We start from the raw sequence: 19,090 nt of genomic DNA on the forward strand, positions 1-19,090 counted from the left end.
TGTAGAGTTCTGTAAAAAAAAACTATTGTAAATAGCTTCTCTTGAGTAATTCTACATATGTGCAACTTTTACATTTAAATTGCTTCTTTTTGTAAATCAGTGGTTCTTAACCTGGGTTCGGTGGTTCGGTCTCAGGGGTTCGGTGGAGCCTCTGCAGGAGGTAAAGACACATTAACTTGTGTAAAGTCGTGATGACGCCCAGCTTTGCCATCACTTGCTGCAGAGGATCACATTACATTGCTGAGCCAATCAGAGGATCACGTTACATTGCTTAGCCAATCAGAGGATCACGTTACATTGCTTAGCCAATCAGAGGATCACGTTACATTGCTTAGCCAATCAGAGCTGAGGAGGAGCCCTGATTGGAGGAGCTTCACTCTCAGCATGGATTTGAACTTGTGTCTTTATTAACTTCAGCAAAACTCACAGTTTAGTTTTTACCACATTCTGTAGCTTTCTGTTAACTTCTAAATCTGCTCCTTAGTCGCATCTTTTCGGGGTTGGTACTGCCTCTAGTGGCGTGGAGGTGGTAACACAGCTAATATAATTACATTACTAAATCAGAATACCACAAAGTCTTTATTATTTATGATTAATTTTTCATTCTCTTAAGAATGTAGAGCTAATTAAATGATCTAAAGACCTTAAAGTGGTTCCAGTTTCTCTCGATGGTCAACCTGTAGAAACTGACACATTTTAAAACCTCTGGTCGTTCCTGGACAGTCGGCTGAAAACACTGAGTATAGTTTGAAGAACTGATCTGAGACTCTACCTTTAAGAAGACTTGGTGATCATGTGGTGATCTAGAGTCTGGTTGTGTCACCTCTATGTCTTGAATTTGGGTTAAAAAAATCATTTTATTCATCACTACAGGGTTCAGTGGATATAAAACTGGTGGGTTCGGTTCCTCTAAAAAGGTTAAGAACAACTTTAAGGGTATTTGATAATTCGGCTAAACTATATTTATTAATTTTATGGTGTTTTTTGACATGTTGTGAAATGCTAATGCTGGTATTGCAGCAAAGCGCCTGTTACCTGAACTCAGAGCTGAAGTTGGCTTTCGATTCGGGAAACGGCTAAAGGGCGATTCCACCTACTTGTTGCTACCTTCAGCATCTTTTATCTGCTAGTTAAAAAACTACTACATGTGCAAACCTGAACTGTTATTCTGCTCTAATAGCAGAATATTTAAAACCAAGTCTGTAATTTGTGAAACTTGATAGATTTCAGTGGTTTAGTGTCTGGACCCACCAGGGGCCTCATGGGACCAACGCACATCAGAACATGAGGCCCAATGTTTGACGCTCAAGTCGGCATGTATAAAATTCACTTTGCGTCAAAGTTTGTGTAAATATACAAACTTTATTCCTGCGTGAAAATGTGCAGCAGCCATGCAAACTTGATCTGGTCCAGGTGAGGAGGATGGATCACTGATCAGATGGATCTGATGGCTGATCAGCTTTAGATCCATCCAGACGGATCATCCTGGATCTGAGCAGAACTTAGAGTCCAGTGGTACCGGTTCGGTTCTGATGGGGTCAGGATGAACTGCTGATCATCCTGGGTTTCCTTCCAGAACCTCAGTGACCCGACCGAGACCCAAAGACGAGACGCAGAGCAACAAGAATGATTTATTTCAATTTAATAACTTAAACAGCAGAAAAACTTCTGAATAGGGACATGGAGGACATGGAGGACATGGAGGACATGAAGGACATGGAGGACATGGAGGACATGAAGGACATGGAGGACATGGAGGGGATGGAGGACATGGAGGACATGAAGGACATGGAGGACATGGAGGGGATTGAGGACATGGAGGACATGGAGGGGACATGGAGGACATGAAGGACATGGAGGACATGAAGGACATGGAGGACATGGAGGACATGGAGGGGATGGAGGACATGGAGGGGATGGAGGACATGGAGGACATGGAGGACATGGAGGACATGAAGGACATGGAGGACATGGAGGGGACATGGAGGACATGGAGGGGACATGGAGGGGATGGAGGACATGGAGGACATGAAGGACATGGAGGACATGGAGGACATGAAGGACATGGAGGACATGGAGGGGATGGAGGACATGGAGGACATGGAGGACATGGAGGGGATGGAGGACATGGAGGGGATGGAGGACATGAAGGACATGGAGGACATGGAGGGGATGGAGGACATGGAGGACATGGAGGACATGGAGGGGATGGAGGACATGGAGGACATGGAGGACATGGAGGGGATGGAGGACATGGAGGACATGGAGGGGATGGAGGACATGGAGGACATGGAGGACATGGAGGGGACACCCGGATCGGTCCTCCAGGAATGTGACGGGTGATGAAGATGCATTCGCTCCTCTTCCACCTGAACGCTGCGCCTGCAGAAACAAAGCATCACCTGTTACCGGGCAGACTCCGGCTGAGGGAACCCGCAGGCTCCGCCCCTCACATCCGGTTCTGATAGGTTCTAGAGTTCTGGACTCACGGCCCGGTCCGGCGGTGATCAGAGCGCCAGGTGAGGCTTCCTGAACGTCTCGTTGGTGATGGAGAGCCGGGTCAGCCGGGCGCCGTAGAAATCCACAATGTAACTGGACCCGTCCGCCGGGCCCACCATCTGCAGAACAGGGACTGCAGTCAGGGTTCTGGTTCTGGTCCTGGTCCTGGTTCTGGTCCTGGTCCTGGTTCTGGTTCTGGTCCTGGTCCTGGTCCTGGTCCTGGTTCTGGTTCTGGTTCTGGTTCTGGTCCTGGTCCTGGTCCTGGTCCTGGTCCTGGTTCTGGTTCTGGTCCTGGACTTACCTGCATGGCGATCAGGATGAAGTCGATCAGAGTCCCGATCCCACAGAACCCCACGGTGCAGAACTTCAGCAGACCTGGAACACAGAACCGCCTGCCGGGTCAGAACCGCCTGCCGGGTCAGAACCGCCGACCCGTTTATCAACAAACATTACTAATAAGCAACTTAAGGCGAAATATGACTAAAAATAAAACAGAAGATAAATAGAAAAAAATAATTAAATGAATAAAACATCAAATTTTAAATAAATGAAAATAAAATGAACTAAAAAAATGTAAATATAGAAATAAACCACCAATAAGACAAATCAACAATAATTATTCATTAAAGCCGTAAGCGTCCCGACCAAAGATGAAGCCAAAGGTCAAAGGTCGAGTTAAAGTTCCACGTGAGCAACATGGCCACAATTTGACCTTTGACCCAAAATGGCCGCCTCCCTGAGCATTTTAGGGAGTACCTCCAGGAGACTTGTTGTCTTGATTTGGGGAGATCTACCTACACACGACCGTTTGGCCCCGCCCACTCCGGGTTCCTCCAGAACCCAAACCTTTTGGACAATTTGAGGTTTTTGATCCGATGAAGGATCCAAACAGCCGCAAGACGGAAAAACAACAACAACAACAACAAATCCTGGCTTTACAGTAAAATCATTACTGAATATCACAAACTGTACAATGTAAATAATAAACAACTTCAAGTTTTACAAAGAATTACCATGGAAACGAACCAAAACAAACAGTTTTAGTTCGTTTGGGACCCGAGAGACGGTGTGTGTGTCTGTGTGTGTCTGTGTGTGTGTCTGTGTGTCTGTGTGTCTGTGTGTGTGTGTCTCTCTGTGTGTGTCTCTCTCTGTGTGTGTGTCTCTGTGTGTCTGTGTGTGTGTCTGTGTGTGTGTGTCTGTGTGTGTGTCTCTGTGTGTGTGTGTGTGTCTCTGTGTGTGTGTGTGTGTCTCAGTGTGTCTCTGTGTGTGTGTGTCTCTGTGTCTCTGTGTGTCTCTGTGTGTGTGTGTCTCAGTGTGTCTCTGTGTGTGTGTCTGTGTCTCTGTGTGTGTCTCTCTGTGTGTGTGTGTCTCAGTGTGTCTCTGTGTGTGTCTCCCTGTGTGTGTGTGTCTCAGTGTGTCTCTGTGTGTGTCTCCCTGTGTGTGTGTGTCTCAGTGTGTCTCAGTGTGTCTCAGTGTGTCTCAGTGTGTCTCTCTCTGTGTGTGTCTCTGTGTCTCTGTGTGTCTCTGTGTGTGTGTGTCTCAGTGTGTCTCTCTGTGTGTGTCTCTGTGTGTGTGTCTCTCTGTGTGTGTCTCTGTGTGTGTGTGTGTGTGTGTGTCTGTGTGTGTGTGTGTGTGTGTCTCTGTGTGTCTCTGTGTGTGTGTGTACCGAGCGCCGGGTATCCCAGGTAGAACCGGTCCGCTCCCAGCCAGCCCAGGAACAGAGACAGCGCCACGGCAACCTTGTAGGAATATCCGGTCCTGACAGGAAACAGAACATTTGATGCTCATTCCAGTCCAGAACCGACCCGGTTTATCTGGGTCCAGGACCAGACGATGAGTATAAAGTTCTGGCCCGGTCCGGAAACACTCACACGTTCCTGCAGGCAACGGTTCTGTTGAAGCCGACCTCATCTCCGCTGAACCGGACCTCGGTTCCGTTGGACAGCCGGCAGGTGACGTTCGGAGCGGGCAGACAGTCCACTGCAGAGAGAGACACACGTTCTGACCCGGTTCTGGTTCCGACTGCTGCTTCTCTGCTCATCTTCAGTCAAACAAACCATCAGAACCAGAACCAAGCGGGCCGGTTCCGATGGAGCGGACTCACCAAACGCCACGCCGTCCCGGCAGTTCTCTGGTTCCTGCGTGGATTCATCGATCTTCGGGTCTCTGCACAGATACGTGACCGGGTCAAGGAACCGGAACCAGAACCAGAACCTCACAGCTGTAATGAACCGGAGCCAGAACTGGACCCGAGCCGGTTCAGGGTTACAAATGTATTAAAATGTAATTCAGAACCCTAACGAGCTGCTGATGGATCAATAAAATAACTGATTAAATGATCTTAAAACAATAATAAAAAGTTAAACTGTGTTTATGTATAAAAAGGTTCATTAAAATAAATAAAATTCATGGTAAATATTTTAATTTCTTGATAAATATAATGAACAAAATGCAACAATATTAGGGAAAAGACAAAGATTACAATAAGTTAAAAGCTAATTATAGTAAGTAATGAACAAAAATAAATCAAACTAATGTTGAATAATTAGAGTTAAGCAGCTTCTTGAATCCAAAATTTAACTTTAGATGCTTTAAAACCTTCAGGATGTTGTGATATTTAGCATCATCTGACATTTTTGTTTCTTTTGCTGACTTATTGATCAAACCACGTCATCCATCTGATCCAGAACCGAGTTATTCTGGATCAGAACCAGACTCATCTCGGCCAGCTGGTCGTTAAACTTCCGTAGAACTACAGATAAACACCGTGCTAAGCTAAGCTAAGCTAAGCTAAGCTAAACTAAGCTAAGCTAAGGGCTCCTTCCGGAAGCGGCGTCACGTGACTGAAGGATATTGTCCCAGCCTCAGGTGTCTGCAGTCCTCCGCCTCTTCAGCCTCCGCCGCCCTGAGACCAGAACCGCAACCAGAACCGCAGCAGAACAGCACGAGCGTCAGGAGTAGCAACCGTCCAAAGGGAGCCGCCATGATGAGCCAACCATCACGTGACGGCGTGTTGCCTTCAGGGTCCTGAGGACGGTGGGCCATCGGAGCTCTGAGATTAAACCTCAGGTTCTCGGTGATTCTGGATTATATGAAGCTTTTTAAATAAAACTTTGATCTCAGCAAACCCAAACGCTTCATAACCGGCCGTTCAGCCCGTAGAGTGGACCAGAACCGGACCTGGACCCAGATCCGGTTAAAGGTTCGGCTGAAGTGGAATGGAAACAGCGAGAACACGGGTCAAGTTCTGCTGCAGGGCTTCTCAGCAGACGGAACAGGAAGCACAGACTGAACGTGAACGCATCATTCTGGCCGAACGACGCGTTCAGGTGCAGTCCGTCCTGCCGCCCCTCCTGTCAGCCGAACTTTAACCCGAACCTGCAGGAGGATTGATTTTATTTTGACCACAATTAAGTATTATATTTGTTTCAAACGTGCATTTCTAAAGCAACTATTTTTACTTTTCAGCTTTGATTTGTCTCATTTTTGCAAACAATTTTACACTTTGTGTATTTTGATATATTTGAAAAATGCAAATTATTTTTGTGTTAAGTTTTATTTACTTTTTAAATAAAAACGAAATTTTACTAGAAATGTAATCTAAGAAATTTATTTTACTATTTTACTTGTTACTCTATTTTATTTACTAAAACCTTGGATTTTTTCCTTTTTTACATTTAAAACATTTATTTCCTTAAGAATTCTAAAATATCTGAACTAATTCCATCCATCATCCATCCATCCATCCATCCATCCATCCATCATCCATCCATCCATCCATCCATCCATCCATCCATCCATCCATCCATCCATCCATCCATCCATCCATCCATCCATCCATCATCCATCCATCATCCATCATCCATCCATCCATCCATCATCCATCCATCATCCATCCATCATCCATCCATCCATGTCTTTCTCCAGCTGACATTCCGGGAGAGAATAACTAATTCCATCCATCATCCATCCATCATCCATCCATCATCCATCATCCATCCATCCATCCATCATCCATCCATCCATCCATCCATCCATCCATCCATCCATCATCCATCCATCCATCATCCATCATCCATCCATCCATCCATCATCCATCCATCATCCATCCATCATCCATCATCCATCATCCATCCATCCATCCATCATCCATCCATCATCCATCCATCCATCCATCCATCATCCATCCATCATCCATCCATCATCCATCATCCATCATCCATCCATCATCCATCCATCATCCATCATCCATCCATCCATCCATCATCCATCCATCATCCATCCATCATCCATCCATCATCCATCCATCATCCATCATCCATCCATCCATCCATCCATCATCCATCCATCATCCATCCATCCATCCATCCATCCATCCATCATCCATCCATCATCCATCCATCCATCCATCATCCATCCATCATCCATCCATCCATCCATCCATCCATCCATCATCCATCCATCATCCATCATCCATCCATCCATCCATCATCCATCCATCATCCATCCATCATCCATCATCCATCATCCATCCATCCATCCATCCATCCATCATCCATCCATCCATCCATCCATCCATCATCCATCCATCATCCATCCATCCATCCATCCATCCATCCATCAATCCATCCATCATCCATCCATCCATCCATCCATCCATCCATCAATCCATCCATCATCCATCATCCATCCATCATCCATCATCCATCCATCCATCCATCCATCCATCCATCCATCATCCATCCATCATCCATCCATCATCCATCCATCCATCCATCAATCCATCCATCATCCATCCATCCATCCATCCATCATCCATCATCCATCCATCAATCCATCCATCATCCATCCATCATCCATCCATCATCCATCCATCATCCATCCATCCATCCATCCATCCATCCATCATCCATCCATCAATCCATCCATCATCCATCCATCATCCATCCATCATCCATCCATCCATCCATCCATCCATCCATCATCCATCCATCCATCCATCCATCCATCATCCATCCATCATCCATCCATCCATCCATCCATCCATCCATCAATCCATCCATCATCCATCCATCCATCCATCCATCCATCCATCAATCCATCCATCATCCATCATCCATCCATCATCCATCATCCATCCATCCATCCATCCATCCATCCATCATCCATCCATCATCCATCCATCATCCATCCATCCATCCATCAATCCATCCATCATCCATCCATCCATCCATCATCCATCCATCCATCCATCAATCCATCCATCATCCATCCATCATCCATCCATCATCCATCCATCCATCCATCATCCATCCATCATCCATCCATCCATCCATCAATCCATCCATCATCCATCCATCCATCCATCATCCATCCATCCATCCATCCATCCATCCATCATCCATCCATCATCCATCCATCATCCATCCATCCATCCATCAATCCATCCATCATCCATCCATCCATCCATCATCCATCCATCCATCCATCAATCCATCCATCATCCATCCATCATCCATCCATCCATCCATCCATCCATCCATCAATCCATCCATCATCCATCCATCCATGTCTTTCTCCAGCTGACATTCCGGGAGAGAATAACTAATTCTAAATAAACTATAATTTATTTTCATCTATTTCATCATCATCGTTATTATTTTATTGTTTTTTATTTTTTTAAACTTCCACAATAAACTTTTTTAAAACAAATAAACACTTTTTTTTATTGAACTCAGACACAAACAGGAAGCAGACGGTGTAGAACCAGCAGAGAGTTACTGATAAGTACCGAACCGAACCGAACCGAACCCTCTGACCGTTCATGCTCAAATCACGATCCGCACCAGATTTGTTATTTCCGGCGGCACCTAAAGGCATCATCACAGCGACTCTGTTGGCGAACTGGGTCCAGTTGAAGTGAGTCCTGTCCCAGTTCCGGATGGTTCTGCGGCCAAGTGTGGACTTAGCGGCTGTAGGAAGTTCGGTTCGGTTCGGTTCGGTCCGGTCGGAAGGTGAGTTCTGATTCTGGTCCGGACAGCCCAGCTGAGTTAGCGGTTTAGCTTCAGGCGGACTGGGTCAGTTCGGGTTGGTCGGTTCCGAGTGAGTGGGGGGGTTCGGCTGAATAGAACCTCATGGTTCTCCTCCCGCTGAACGAAGCTGCGTTCAGGTTCGGCCGTTTAAACCAGTTTCAGCAGGTTTTCTCTCACCTGTCAGGGAAGTTTGGCCGCACCTGCCTCACCTGCAGGAAGTCCAGCTGGACCTCTCGGAACAGTTCCGGTGCCTCCAGAACCTGGACGGTTCCGGGTTTAGCTCATTAAACTGCCGAACAGCGCCCATCGGAACCGCGCTGTCTCACTTCCTGGTTCCTCCCAGGTGAGCTCAGGTGTGTGACCCGGTCCGGTTCTGCGAGGTTATTTTCTGTGAACTGGGTCATCGGTCTTACCGGTAAACCCGGCTCGGTTCGGTTCGCTTTGGACTCTTACCTGCAGATTTACCACCTGAACACAGAAACTGTCAGACTCGCAGTGCGCATGCGCATGTAGGCAGGTAGCTGTTCAGCCTGGTGATGGTTCCGACCCGGTTTATAGATCAGAACCTGAGTATTTCAGTCTGACCCGCTTCCTCCCTGTGGCTCCAGGTTCTGGTCGGCCCGGTGATCCTGCGTGCCGCCCGGATCCAGGACGGCCATGTTGGACAACGTTCCCGTCGGTGAGTCCCGGTTCCGGTTCCGATTCTGGTTCTCACATCAGCTCATCGGTTCTGTCGAGTCCTGCCGCTCTCTCTGTTTCAGTGTCATCGGCGGAGCGCCAGCAGGTTCTGGCAGCTCTGGACCGGCTCCAGAACCGGCTGGTCCAGAGGGAGGAGTGGAGCCTGAACGCCGCCCTGGGCAGCCTGAAGGAGGCGCTGCAGAGCCCGCTGTTCGGCCGCGTCCTGACGCTGCAGCACTCCGTCCGCCAGCTGCAGCAGCAGGTGAGAAACGGCCGGAACCGGAACAGAACCCGGAACAGAACCTGGAACAGAACCAGGTTCTGTGAATGTTTATTCACATCCTGCGCCTCTGATTGGCCGAGCCGCTCTGCTTGTTCCACTTCAGACCAATCAGGAAGTACTAGATTAGTTGAAGCTCCGCCCACTGGCTTCTGGGTTTCGGACCCAGTGGTCATGTGTCCCTCAGGGACCGCTGTGACTCTTTTGGACCTCCATCCCGGTCGGTCTGAAGCTAAGCCCCGCCCACCAGCTGGAGAAAAGGGGCGGGGCCTGTGAAGACTTGAGCTGCAGCCTGGCTTTATGCTGGCTCAGCCAATCAGACGTGAGTTTAGGCTTTTACTTCTTAAAACCCTTAAAGTGACCCTGCTGCAATCTGATTGGTTCAGAGGGACCAGACCCGTGGATGACGATATCACCATCTGGTCTGGTCTCTGATTGGACGACCTGATTGCGTAATCGATACGCCCCCTCAAGTTCAGATAACAGGGGGTCAACGTTCACCACGATTACTTCAGGGCTCCACTCAGAGTAGGAACTTCCAGCTCCTGGAGTTTTTCTGCTTTTATTTTCCAGCTGTTTTCCATTTGGACTTTGGTTCTGATCTCAGCAGCCGGGTCTGCTGGTTCTGCTGGTCTGACTGGTGTGTTTCCAGTTGGATCAGAACCTCCTCCTGGGATGTGGTAGGTGTAGCCCCGCCCCTGGTCATGTGACCGGCCCTGATCTGTATTCCGCCGTCGCGCCGCCTCCACAATAAACAACCTGCAGCCAAATTAAGGTAATGGCAGCCGCAGCGGGCGCCTTCATACGCTAAGTGCTGCGAAGGTCACCGTGGCGACGGAGGCATGGGCCAGTAATGTCCCGACTGAGTAACGGCCCGGCCTCGGCTGGGTCCTGCGCCGTCAGCCCGGCCCCAATCAGCTGCAGACCGATGCGCCTCACAACGAGAGAGGAGAGGTCGTTCATACATCAGCTGCTGGAGCCGCAGCGCCGCGGGGAAATCGATGCTCTGCTTCCAAACCTTCCTCTGCTTCTGCCCCCGCCCATCTACCCCCCCACCCCCACGCCACCCCCCAGCCCCACGCCTTGTTTCTAACTCCTTGCTGTCCTGATGCAGCTCAGTGCTGCACTTCCTGATGAGAGGCCCTGAACGTCTCAGGAAACATCCAACATCCATCCAACCAAACATCCTGGATGGTTGGATGGATGAATGGATGGATGGATGGATGGATGGATGGATGGATGGATGGATGGACCAACCAACCATCCAACCAACCAACCAACCATCCAAACATCCATCCATCCATCCAAACATCCTGGATGGTTGGATGGATGGATGACCATGGATGGACCAACCATCCAACATCCATCCATCCAAACATCCTGGATGGATGGATGACCATGGATGGTCCATCCAACCAAACATCCTTCCAAAAACCATCCAACCAACCAACCAACCAGGTTCCACCAGAACAGAAAAAGATGAAAATCAGAATGTAATGAAACCTGTACCTGACCGCCTCCTTCCTCTTCCTCTTCCTCTTCCTCCCCTCCGCCCCCCCAGCTCAGCAGCTTGCCTCCTGACACTCGCAGTGACTTCAGTTTCTCCAGACGCGGTCAGCTGATTATGAGCGCCGCCCCCTCCTCCGTCCTGACCAATGGCTCGTCGCCTCTGTCCCTTCAGGCTCCGCCCCTGACGGAGCACCTGCAGCAGTGGGTCCAGGAGGCGGCGAAGGTAGGTGCAGCCTCGGTGGCGTTGTCATCGTCACGGCGACGTGTGCCGCGGGACTGAGCCGGTTCTGTTCGCAGGGCCGCCGGATCGAGCCGATCGTTCTGACCCGGCCCGCTTCAGGGGGCCTGGGGTTCAGCGTGGTCGGTCTGAACCCGGCAGGAAGCGCCGGCCGTGGCGTCTTCGTCAAACACATCCAGCCTGGAGGAATCGCCGACCGGTGAGGCACACCCGGACCCACGGAGCGGTTCTGGTTGGTTCTGACCTGGGTTCTGTTGCAGGGACGGGCGTCTTCAGGAGCAGGACCAGATCCTGGTGATCAACGGCAGTGCTCTGGAACCGGGCCGGAACCACCAGGCGGTCCTGAGCTTGCTGCAGCAGCCGGGCGAGACCGTGGAGCTGGTTTTGGCCCGGGAGTGGGACCGGGTCGCACCAGGAGGTCCAGCTGAAGGGCCGGTCGGCACGGTCAGTGGAATGGAGCTGGTTTCTACTGGGTCCTACTGAGATATGATGGGTTCTGATGAGTTCTGCTGGGTCCCGCTGGGTTCTGCTGGTCAGGTGAGGAGGTTCTGTCAGTTGCTGTGTTGGTCTTTCCGGCTCATCCCCAGAACCGAAGCGGGTTTGGTAGGAGGCGCCCCTTCACACCTGGAGGGGACTTTAATGCCACATTTCTGCAACAGAGTGAGCCCTCCTGTCTGTGAGGATCTGTGATGCTGCTGACTTTGACTGACTTCATTTTTATGACCCGAGAGGAAACGAAGTTAGCGCTCTGAGCGCCGCTGACAGGAGGAGGAGGAGGAGGAGGAGGAGGAGGAGCGATCGATCGATGGATGGATGGATGGATGTCAGGAAATAATTTCTCAAACGCTGCTGCCCATCGCCCAGACTCACTTCAGGGCAAATCTAGGGGTTTGGGGGCAACCAGGGGGGTTTGGGGGCAACCAGGGGGGTTTGGGGGCAACCAGGGGGGTTTGGGGGCAACCAGGGGGGTTTGGGGGCAACCAGGGGGGTTTGGGGGCAACCAGAGAGGTTTGGGGGCAACCAGGGAGGTTTGGGGGCAACCAGGGGGGTTTGGGGGCAACCAGGGGGGTTTGGGGGCAACCAGAGGGGTTTGGGGGCAACCAGGGGGGTTTGGGGGCAACCAGGGGGGTTTGGGGGCAACCAGAGAGGTTTGGGGGCAACCAGGGGGGTTTGGGAAAATGTTCAGTTAATTTCTAAAGACTCTGTACAAATAATGTTTTGCTGATTGGTTTGTGGGCCATCATCATCATCATCATCAGCATCAGATAGCAGCTCTCTGGAACCTTCTGGCTGGTACCAGAACCTCGGCCCGGTTCTGGTGAGGTCAGTCAGCATTGATCTAATCTCACTGAGGAAAATAATCTAGAGCTGAAATCTGTTGAACTTTGATCCCTGAAAACATCCGCATGTTCTCCAGAGACAAAACGAGCTCTGTGACCTCCAACATGGAGAGGTCAAGGGTCAGCATCTCAGGCAGAGACGCCATGTCCTCCAAGTTGCCATGGTGACGCAGCTTTCTGCATCTTCTGGCCCAGTCCTGGGTCTGTTCGCGGTGTCCGGCCCGGTTCTGCCCGCAGTTCATGTAAACATGACCTCGATCTGAGCGGGACATGAATGAAGCAGCAGGCGGATCAGGGGCCCGGTATGCAGAACCTGGCCCGGGTCCAACAGAACCAGACAAGAGAGACGAGGACTCTCATGAGAGCTGCAGCTCTCGGTTCTGACTCTGCTCCCTGTGATCTGATGGACTCGGTTCAGTAGCTTGGTTCTGCTCCACGGGGAGGACTGGGTCGGTCCAGACCCAGAGAACCTGCTGGATTCTGTGGAGGTGGACCCACATCGCCACAGGTGCTGATGGTTCTTCTCCTGCGTGGTGGTCCAGATTCTGGTTCTGGTTCCCCTCAGCAGGGAGCGGTTCAGAACTGCCGGTCTTAATCAACTGGACCATGCGGGTCTGCTTTGACCCGGTTTCACCAGAGGAATGACTGGAACCAAACAGATCCTTCTGAGGTCAAAGGTCACGACTCTTCTCCCTAGCAGTGCCACCCGCTGCTGTCAGCGTTCAGCACGGCGGTGGAGGGGTGATGGTCCGGGCTCAGCAGTTGGCCAGAACTGAGCCGGATCCATCTGAAGTTCTGACCCAGAAAGCTGCTGCTGGTTCCGCCGGGTCGGTACCGGTCGGTAATGGATCAGTTCCTGGGAAAACTGAGACCTTGTGTCGAGAAGCAGAGCGTCGGCTCCGCCCCGAGGTTCTGGAATGAAGGGAAGGATTGTTACTGCTGAATCGGGTCAGGGCTGTAATCAGAACCGGAACAGCGGCCTGAGGTGTGTGTGTGTGTGTGTGTGTGTGTGTGTGTGTGTGTGTGTGTGTGTGTGTGTGTGTGTGTGTGTGTGTGTGAGAGCAGGGCTCCCACTTTAAACACTTCCAGCAGTTGCTGCTCAGGTGCAGCCAGCAGCCAATCAGATCTCAGGAATAGTGATGAGCCATCAGCCAGATTATCCATATTTACAGATTATTTACTGTCTGCAATCCCTACAGATTTAAGTTTTTGGGTTTTTGCTGATAAAACCTGGAGCTGCAGAATCCTGATCTGAATCCTGATCCTGATCTTGATCTGAATCCTGATCCTGATCTTTCCTGCAGGACCTCTGGGGTCATGTGGAGGAGATCGAGCTTTCCAACGACGGCTCCGGTTTGGGATTTGGAATCGTTGGCGGGAAGACGAGCGGAGTGGTAGTCCGAACGCTGATCCCCGACAGCGTAGCCGACAGGGTGAGTCTGCTTCCTCTTCCTGAGGTCGAACCAAAACGACAACTGATCGGGTTCTCTCCCGTTGTCCAATCAGGATGGGCGTCTCCGCACAGGTGACCACATCCTCCGCATCGGGTCGACGCCCACCAGCGGCCTCACCAGCGACCAGGTCGTAAAGGTTCTGCAAGCCTGCGGCGTTCATGTGACCATGCTGATCGCCAGGGACCCCCAAGGCCAGGCGGCCGCCCCGGCTGCGCCTCCTGACTCCGCCCCCTTCGTTAACGTACCTCCTCCTCTTCCTGACTCCGCCCCCGTTACGTCCTTACCTCCAGGTGCTCCTGTAGCCCCGCCGCAGCGCCGGCCCAGCAAGACGGTGAGCCTTCGGTTCAAGTGGTTGTCATGACGACGTGGAACTGTTTTACCTGCTTCACTCAGTTCTGGTTCTGGCTTCAGCCCAACCTGGAGGGATACGAGATCCATGAAGTTCCCCTCACCAAGACGGACGGCCAGAGCCTCGGCATCTCCATCGTCGGCTTCAATCCACTGACCAGCCAAGGTGGGCGGTCGGTCCTGGAACCGGTCCCGGGTCCAGATGTGAACACGAAGCGTTCTGATGTCGTCTTCCTGTCTCAGATGCAGTGGGTGTGTTTGTGAAACACGTGGTTCCTGGCAGCGCCGCGGACCACAGCGGAAACATCCAGGTCCATGACCGCCTCCTCGCTGTGAGTCCCTGACCGGGTCTGGGCTTTGGAATCCGTTTGAGACAGATTCTGGTGGGGACGGTTCTCTGGGATCAGAACCTCCGACCCATCAGAACCTCCGACCCATCAGAACCTCTGACCCATCAGAACCTCCGACCCATCAGGTTTTCCTCTCCGTCTTGTCTCTCCATCAGCTGGACGACGTCGGTCTCCATGGAATGACCAATCAGGAGGTTCTGGAGGTGATGAAGCAGACGGGTCAGACTGTGGTTCTGACTCTGGTCCGGAAGAAAGTCCAAGGCCCGGAAAGATCCCTGGATAAAGGTAAGAGGGCGATACAGTAAGTAAGTAAACTTTATTGCTATATCACCTTTCAGACATAAAAACCACAAAGTGTTTTACTGAAAGGAAACAAAAGAATCTAAATGAATGAACCAAATGAACCAGCAGCCACTGATGGAGGGAGCCGGTCCAGAACCTGGGCTGCACCTGATGCTCCGTCACCAGTTGAAAACGGTTCTGGGAACCAGAACTCAGAGTCCTGGGCGGACAGAGAGGCTCCAGAAGGTCCGATGTACATTTGGGAGCCTCACCATGAAATGCTTTAAAAGCTGAAACCAAAGTTTTAAAATGAGTCCTAAAGACACGGGAGCAGAGCAGAGAGGCCAGAACAGGAGTTCTGTGGTTCTGGTTCTGTGGGTCTAGTTAAAGCCTGGCTGCAGCGTTTAGCACAGACTGAAGGGAAGCCATGGAGGATTTACTCAGACCCACTAAAAGGCCGTTGATCTGAAGGAGAAGAAATAAAAGCAGACAATCATTTCTAGGTCCTTCTGAGATAAAACGGCTTTAAATGTTCCTTACTGGTAAAAACAGCCTGGAACCAACAGTGGCAGTGATTGTCCATCAACTGTCCATCAACTGTCCATCAACTGTCCAAGAGAACGTCCAGATTTCTGAGGCCGTTTTTACTCACAGGGTTCAAAAACCTGATTCTGTGATTTTATCACCAGGAGCTTCGATAAGCGTCTCAGTCCTGCCTTTACCTGCAGCTGGTTCAGATTTAATGTCAACAGATTTAATGTCAACAGATTTAATGTCAACAGGCCGTTACTGACTTCAGTCAATTTATCCAGAGGATGGAAATGAACAATATATTTGAATATCGTCAGCGTACACATGGTATGAGACGTTACGATTTATATCAGGCCCAGTGGGCGCAAGTACAGTAGAAAGAGGAGTGGGCCCAGAACCGGACCCTGGGGCCCCCCACCCACAGAGGGCCCAGAACCGAACCCTGGGGCCCCCCACCCACAGAGGGCCCAGAACCGGACCCTGGGGCCCCCCACCCACAGAGGGCCCAGAACCGAACCCTGGGGCCCCCCACCCACAGAGGGCCCAGAACCGAACCCTGGGGCCCCCCACCCACAGAGGGCCCAGAACCGGACCCTGGGGCCCCCCACAGAGGGCCCAGAACCGAACCCTGGGGCCCCCCACCCACAGAGGGCCCAGAACCGAACCCTGGGGCCCCCCACCCACAGTGGGCCCAGAACCGGACCCTGGGGCCCCCCACCCACAGTGGGCCCAGAACTGAACCCTGGGGCCCCCCAGGACAGCTGAGCAACATCAGAGTGAACATATAAAAACAGGGAAAGACCTGTCAGATAAATGAGTGAAACCAGTTTAAAATGGTGCCTGAAATCCCAAACAGATCTCAGTCTGCTGATCAGAACAGTGAGATCCAGAGTCAGAAGCTGAAGTCGGGTCCAGAACAACAAACAGTGAAGCTTCCAGACCAGCTGCCATCAACACATCACTAGGAACCTTTAATCATGATGTTTCTGGGGCACTGTGGTGGTGCAGGGGCAAAGCACAACCCACGTACTGAGGCCTTGGTCCTCATGCCGGTGGTCGCAGGCTCGATTCCCGGCCTGGCAACATTTGCCGCATGTCTTCCCCCTCCATCATAACCCTCTCAAATAAAGGCCACTAGAGCCAACAAAACCTTAAAATAATCATGCAGTCTACCAAACCAGATTGTCCTTAAGGTGATTTTCCTCTAGAAAACGGTTCAGTTGTTGTGCTGCGACGTCCTCAGGGATCATGAAGGGAGTTTAGATCTGCAGCTTTCAGGCTGGGCTGAGTTAGCAGAGGACAGACGGCAGCAGCTGTAAAACACTGAGACGAGTTGATCAAGCTGACTGCACTGGGACCGATGCAGTTAAAATATCTCTAGAGAGATTTTGGAACCATCCAGTGGACTCGATGACGGCAGCATACGCTTCAAAAGATCAGTGATCTGATGGGTAAAAGAGACCACAGGTCAGAGGTCAGAGGGTCCAGAGATACTGGCTCTGATGTGGGAAGTACCGCCTCCAACAGGCCATGTGACTAACAGCTGAGCTGCTGCGGTTGGTTCTGGTTCTGACGGACCGCCTGTCCTGAGAAAAATGATCATTTACATTTATAGTGACTATGAGCTAGACTGCTCTGGTTCTGCTCTGGTTCTGGTCGTGCGGACCTTATCAGAACCTTTGTCTGATGAATCTGTTCCTGGCTGTAATCTGCAGAATGTGCAGCTCTTTCTCCTCCTCTTCCTCCTGCAGTGTCTGCAGAGATTAATGTGTTAGGCTTCGGGTCGTTTGTTCTGGTCTGGTCCGGTCCGGTCAGCCCACGGGCCGAGGAAGAGCCGTTATCTCCTGCTGTGTTCAGAGTTGCTGCGTTCTGCCGTTATCTGACCAGCGGAGCCGCTTCTGCATTCAGCGCCTCTGCTGGTCATTAGTCAGAGGTCAGAGGTCAGCGGCGACGGGAGGTTCAGGTCCAGCTCAGGAACCGATAAAGAGCCGACAGCAGAAAGTTCTGGAAGAACAAAACCCGTTTCTCAATGTGACTCCATCGACCTGATGGGACGGTAACCTTCAGGACGGTTCTAGCGGTTTTGGTTTTCTGGTTGGAACCAACTGATGAAAAAGGTTCCAGGTTATTCCAGGTTATTCCAGGCACCAGGAAGTCCTTCATGGTTTTCTGTCCTGTCTGTTTCAGTGGAGCGGGCCTCGACCAGGGGGTCTCAGAGGAGGAACCTGGAGGTCAAAGGTCGCTCGTCAGCATCTGGATCCATCATGATGATGAAGCAGGAAGTGACATTTGGTATGGGCAGGATATTGAGACGGGAACGGCGCATAATTTTTTGTTCACAAAGATAAATCATCCTCATCGCTCCTCTGAAGGCGACTACAAGTTATTCCTGTGGTTCACATAGAGCTGCTCAACCAGAGTTAAACTCTCACCTTGATGTGGAGTTCTCCAAAGAATCATAATTCCTCACAGGAAGTTGATGTAAATATCCATACAGGTCAGCCTGAGTTCAGTTTGAGTGAGAGGAGGAGCTCGATCCGCACTGAGGGAAACTTCAGAGATCAAGCAGCGGCAGCAGCGCGCGAGGAAACGTGCTGCTGTGTGATTGGTCCGCTCTGCGGCTTTAAATGCATAAACTATGAACCTGTCTTTAAGGATAAATCAGTCAAATGCTCTGAGCAACAGACACCCTGGTAATCCGGCTTAATAATTCCTTTTATTTTTAGCCATTACATCCTAATAAATGGAATTTAACAGAACAACTTCCTGTTTGCAAGCCTCAGCCCCCCAACTCCACTCTGAGTTTCTCTTTCTCGTTAGTGCGGCAGACGCCCGTCCCTCTGGGACGTATTGCTGCTCTGATTCAGTCCAACACGGCGCATTAATTTACCGGCTGGAAGCGGGTTAGCAATGCTAATTTAATCAGCCGGCTCTGACTAACACCTGGACCTGAGGCGAACGTCACAGCGTTCCATCTCGGAGTCGGTCCGCTTCCTAATCCGCTTCCCGGCCTGCAGACAGACTGTCGCTCTGCTGCCGAGCGCTCATCTGTCCCACTCCCGTCTCGGTCATTAAACTAACGCAGGCCGATGCTTGCTGCTTACTGCGGCGCTTTCACTGCAGCAGCAGGAATCCTGAACGGCCGATGGCCTCAGAGCGCCAGGTGACCGTCTGTTCCTCACTCCACCCGCCCAGACCTGGTTCTGGTTCTGGTCCAGTCAAGGCTCCGTTCGGCTGACGCATGCGGAGCGCGTTGAGCTGACCGAGCCTCACGCTGCAGGAACCAGAACCATCTGACCTCTGGTCCGGTTTGTCCGAACAAAGCCTCTGACCCTGATGCAGAGTTCAAAGGTCACCATGCATTTCCAGTGTTCCTCAGTGAAACTGCGGCTGCAGCAGAGCCCAGACTCAGCCTGCTCTGTGTGTTGCAGCGTCTGATGCAGAGCTGCGGGCCAAGTGGGAGGCGGCTCTGGGACCTCAGTACCTCGTCCTGGTGAGTCCAGAACCCAGCAGCTGATCCGGTTCTGCTGCGTGTTTGACTGTGCTTCC

General features: G+C 51.1%; 2 protein-coding genes across 14 annotated transcripts in view; one reads left to right on the plus strand and one right to left on the minus strand.

Moving 5' to 3' along the window:
• Positions 1-1,617: 1,617 nt before the first annotated feature.
• LOC145551335 (TM2 domain-containing protein 1-like) lies at positions 1,618-8,935 on the minus strand. The gene is made up of 10 exons (XM_081605819.1): positions 8,858-8,935; positions 8,709-8,791; positions 8,319-8,446; positions 5,354-5,588; positions 4,604-4,677; positions 4,371-4,479; positions 4,166-4,257; positions 2,801-2,874; positions 2,490-2,618; positions 1,618-2,382 (listed from the first exon to the last, which is right to left on the minus strand). Exons 1-9 carry the CDS (start codon positions 8,933-8,935, stop codon positions 2,508-2,510), a joined length of 984 nt encoding a protein of 327 aa, XP_081461945.1. The 3' UTR covers positions 1,618-2,382; positions 2,490-2,507.
• The window catches only part of patj (PATJ crumbs cell polarity complex component), a 46,172-nt gene continuing 35,388 nt past the window's right edge, over positions 8,307-19,090 (plus strand). For 4 of the 13 annotated variants that reach the window (XM_081605726.1, XM_081605734.1, XM_081605731.1 and 1 more), the window contains exons 1-12: positions 8,568-9,210; positions 9,293-9,471; positions 11,051-11,221; positions 11,296-11,435; positions 11,497-11,680; positions 13,881-14,009; positions 14,083-14,361; positions 14,442-14,544; positions 14,622-14,710; positions 14,884-15,013; positions 17,729-17,833; positions 18,973-19,034. In XM_081605726.1, the coding sequence (XP_081461852.1) occupies positions 9,189-9,210; positions 9,293-9,471; positions 11,051-11,221; positions 11,296-11,435; positions 11,497-11,680; positions 13,881-14,009; positions 14,083-14,361; positions 14,442-14,544; positions 14,622-14,710; positions 14,884-15,013; positions 17,729-17,833; positions 18,973-19,034 (1,593 nt within the window). In that variant the 5' untranslated portion in view covers positions 8,568-9,188. Of the gene's footprint in view, positions 8,514-8,561; positions 9,211-9,292; positions 9,472-11,050; positions 11,222-11,295; positions 11,436-11,496; positions 11,681-13,880; positions 14,010-14,082; positions 14,362-14,441; positions 14,545-14,621; positions 14,711-14,883; positions 15,014-17,728; positions 17,834-18,972; positions 19,035-19,090 lie in introns of those variants that run through there. The other 9 variants (XM_081605735.1, XM_081605736.1, XM_081605727.1 and 6 more) reach the window with 8 other exon arrangements.

Source organism: Poecilia reticulata, chromosome 4, assembly GCF_904066995.2.
Source record: "Poecilia reticulata chromosome 4, P_reticulata-male-v2, whole genome shotgun sequence".
In the NCBI taxonomy this organism is placed as follows: domain Eukaryota; kingdom Metazoa; phylum Chordata; class Actinopteri; order Cyprinodontiformes; family Poeciliidae; genus Poecilia; species Poecilia reticulata.

What these genes read in the sequence shown, in the direction of transcription:
- LOC145551335 (XM_081605819.1), bottom strand. Translation starts at nt 8,935, where the DNA reads ATGACCCAGTTCACAGAAAATAACCTCGCAGAACCGGACCGGGTCACA. An exon ending in CCGGGACGGCGTGGCGTTTG is followed by an intron (nt 4,480 to 4,603) that starts GTGAGTCCGCTC and finishes CTCTCTCTGCAG; the next exon opens with TGGACTGTCTGCCCGCTCCG. An exon ending in ACCGTTGCCTGCAGGAACGT is followed by an intron (nt 4,258 to 4,370) that starts GTGAGTGTTTCC and finishes GTTTCCTGTCAG; the next exon opens with GACCGGATATTCCTACAAGG.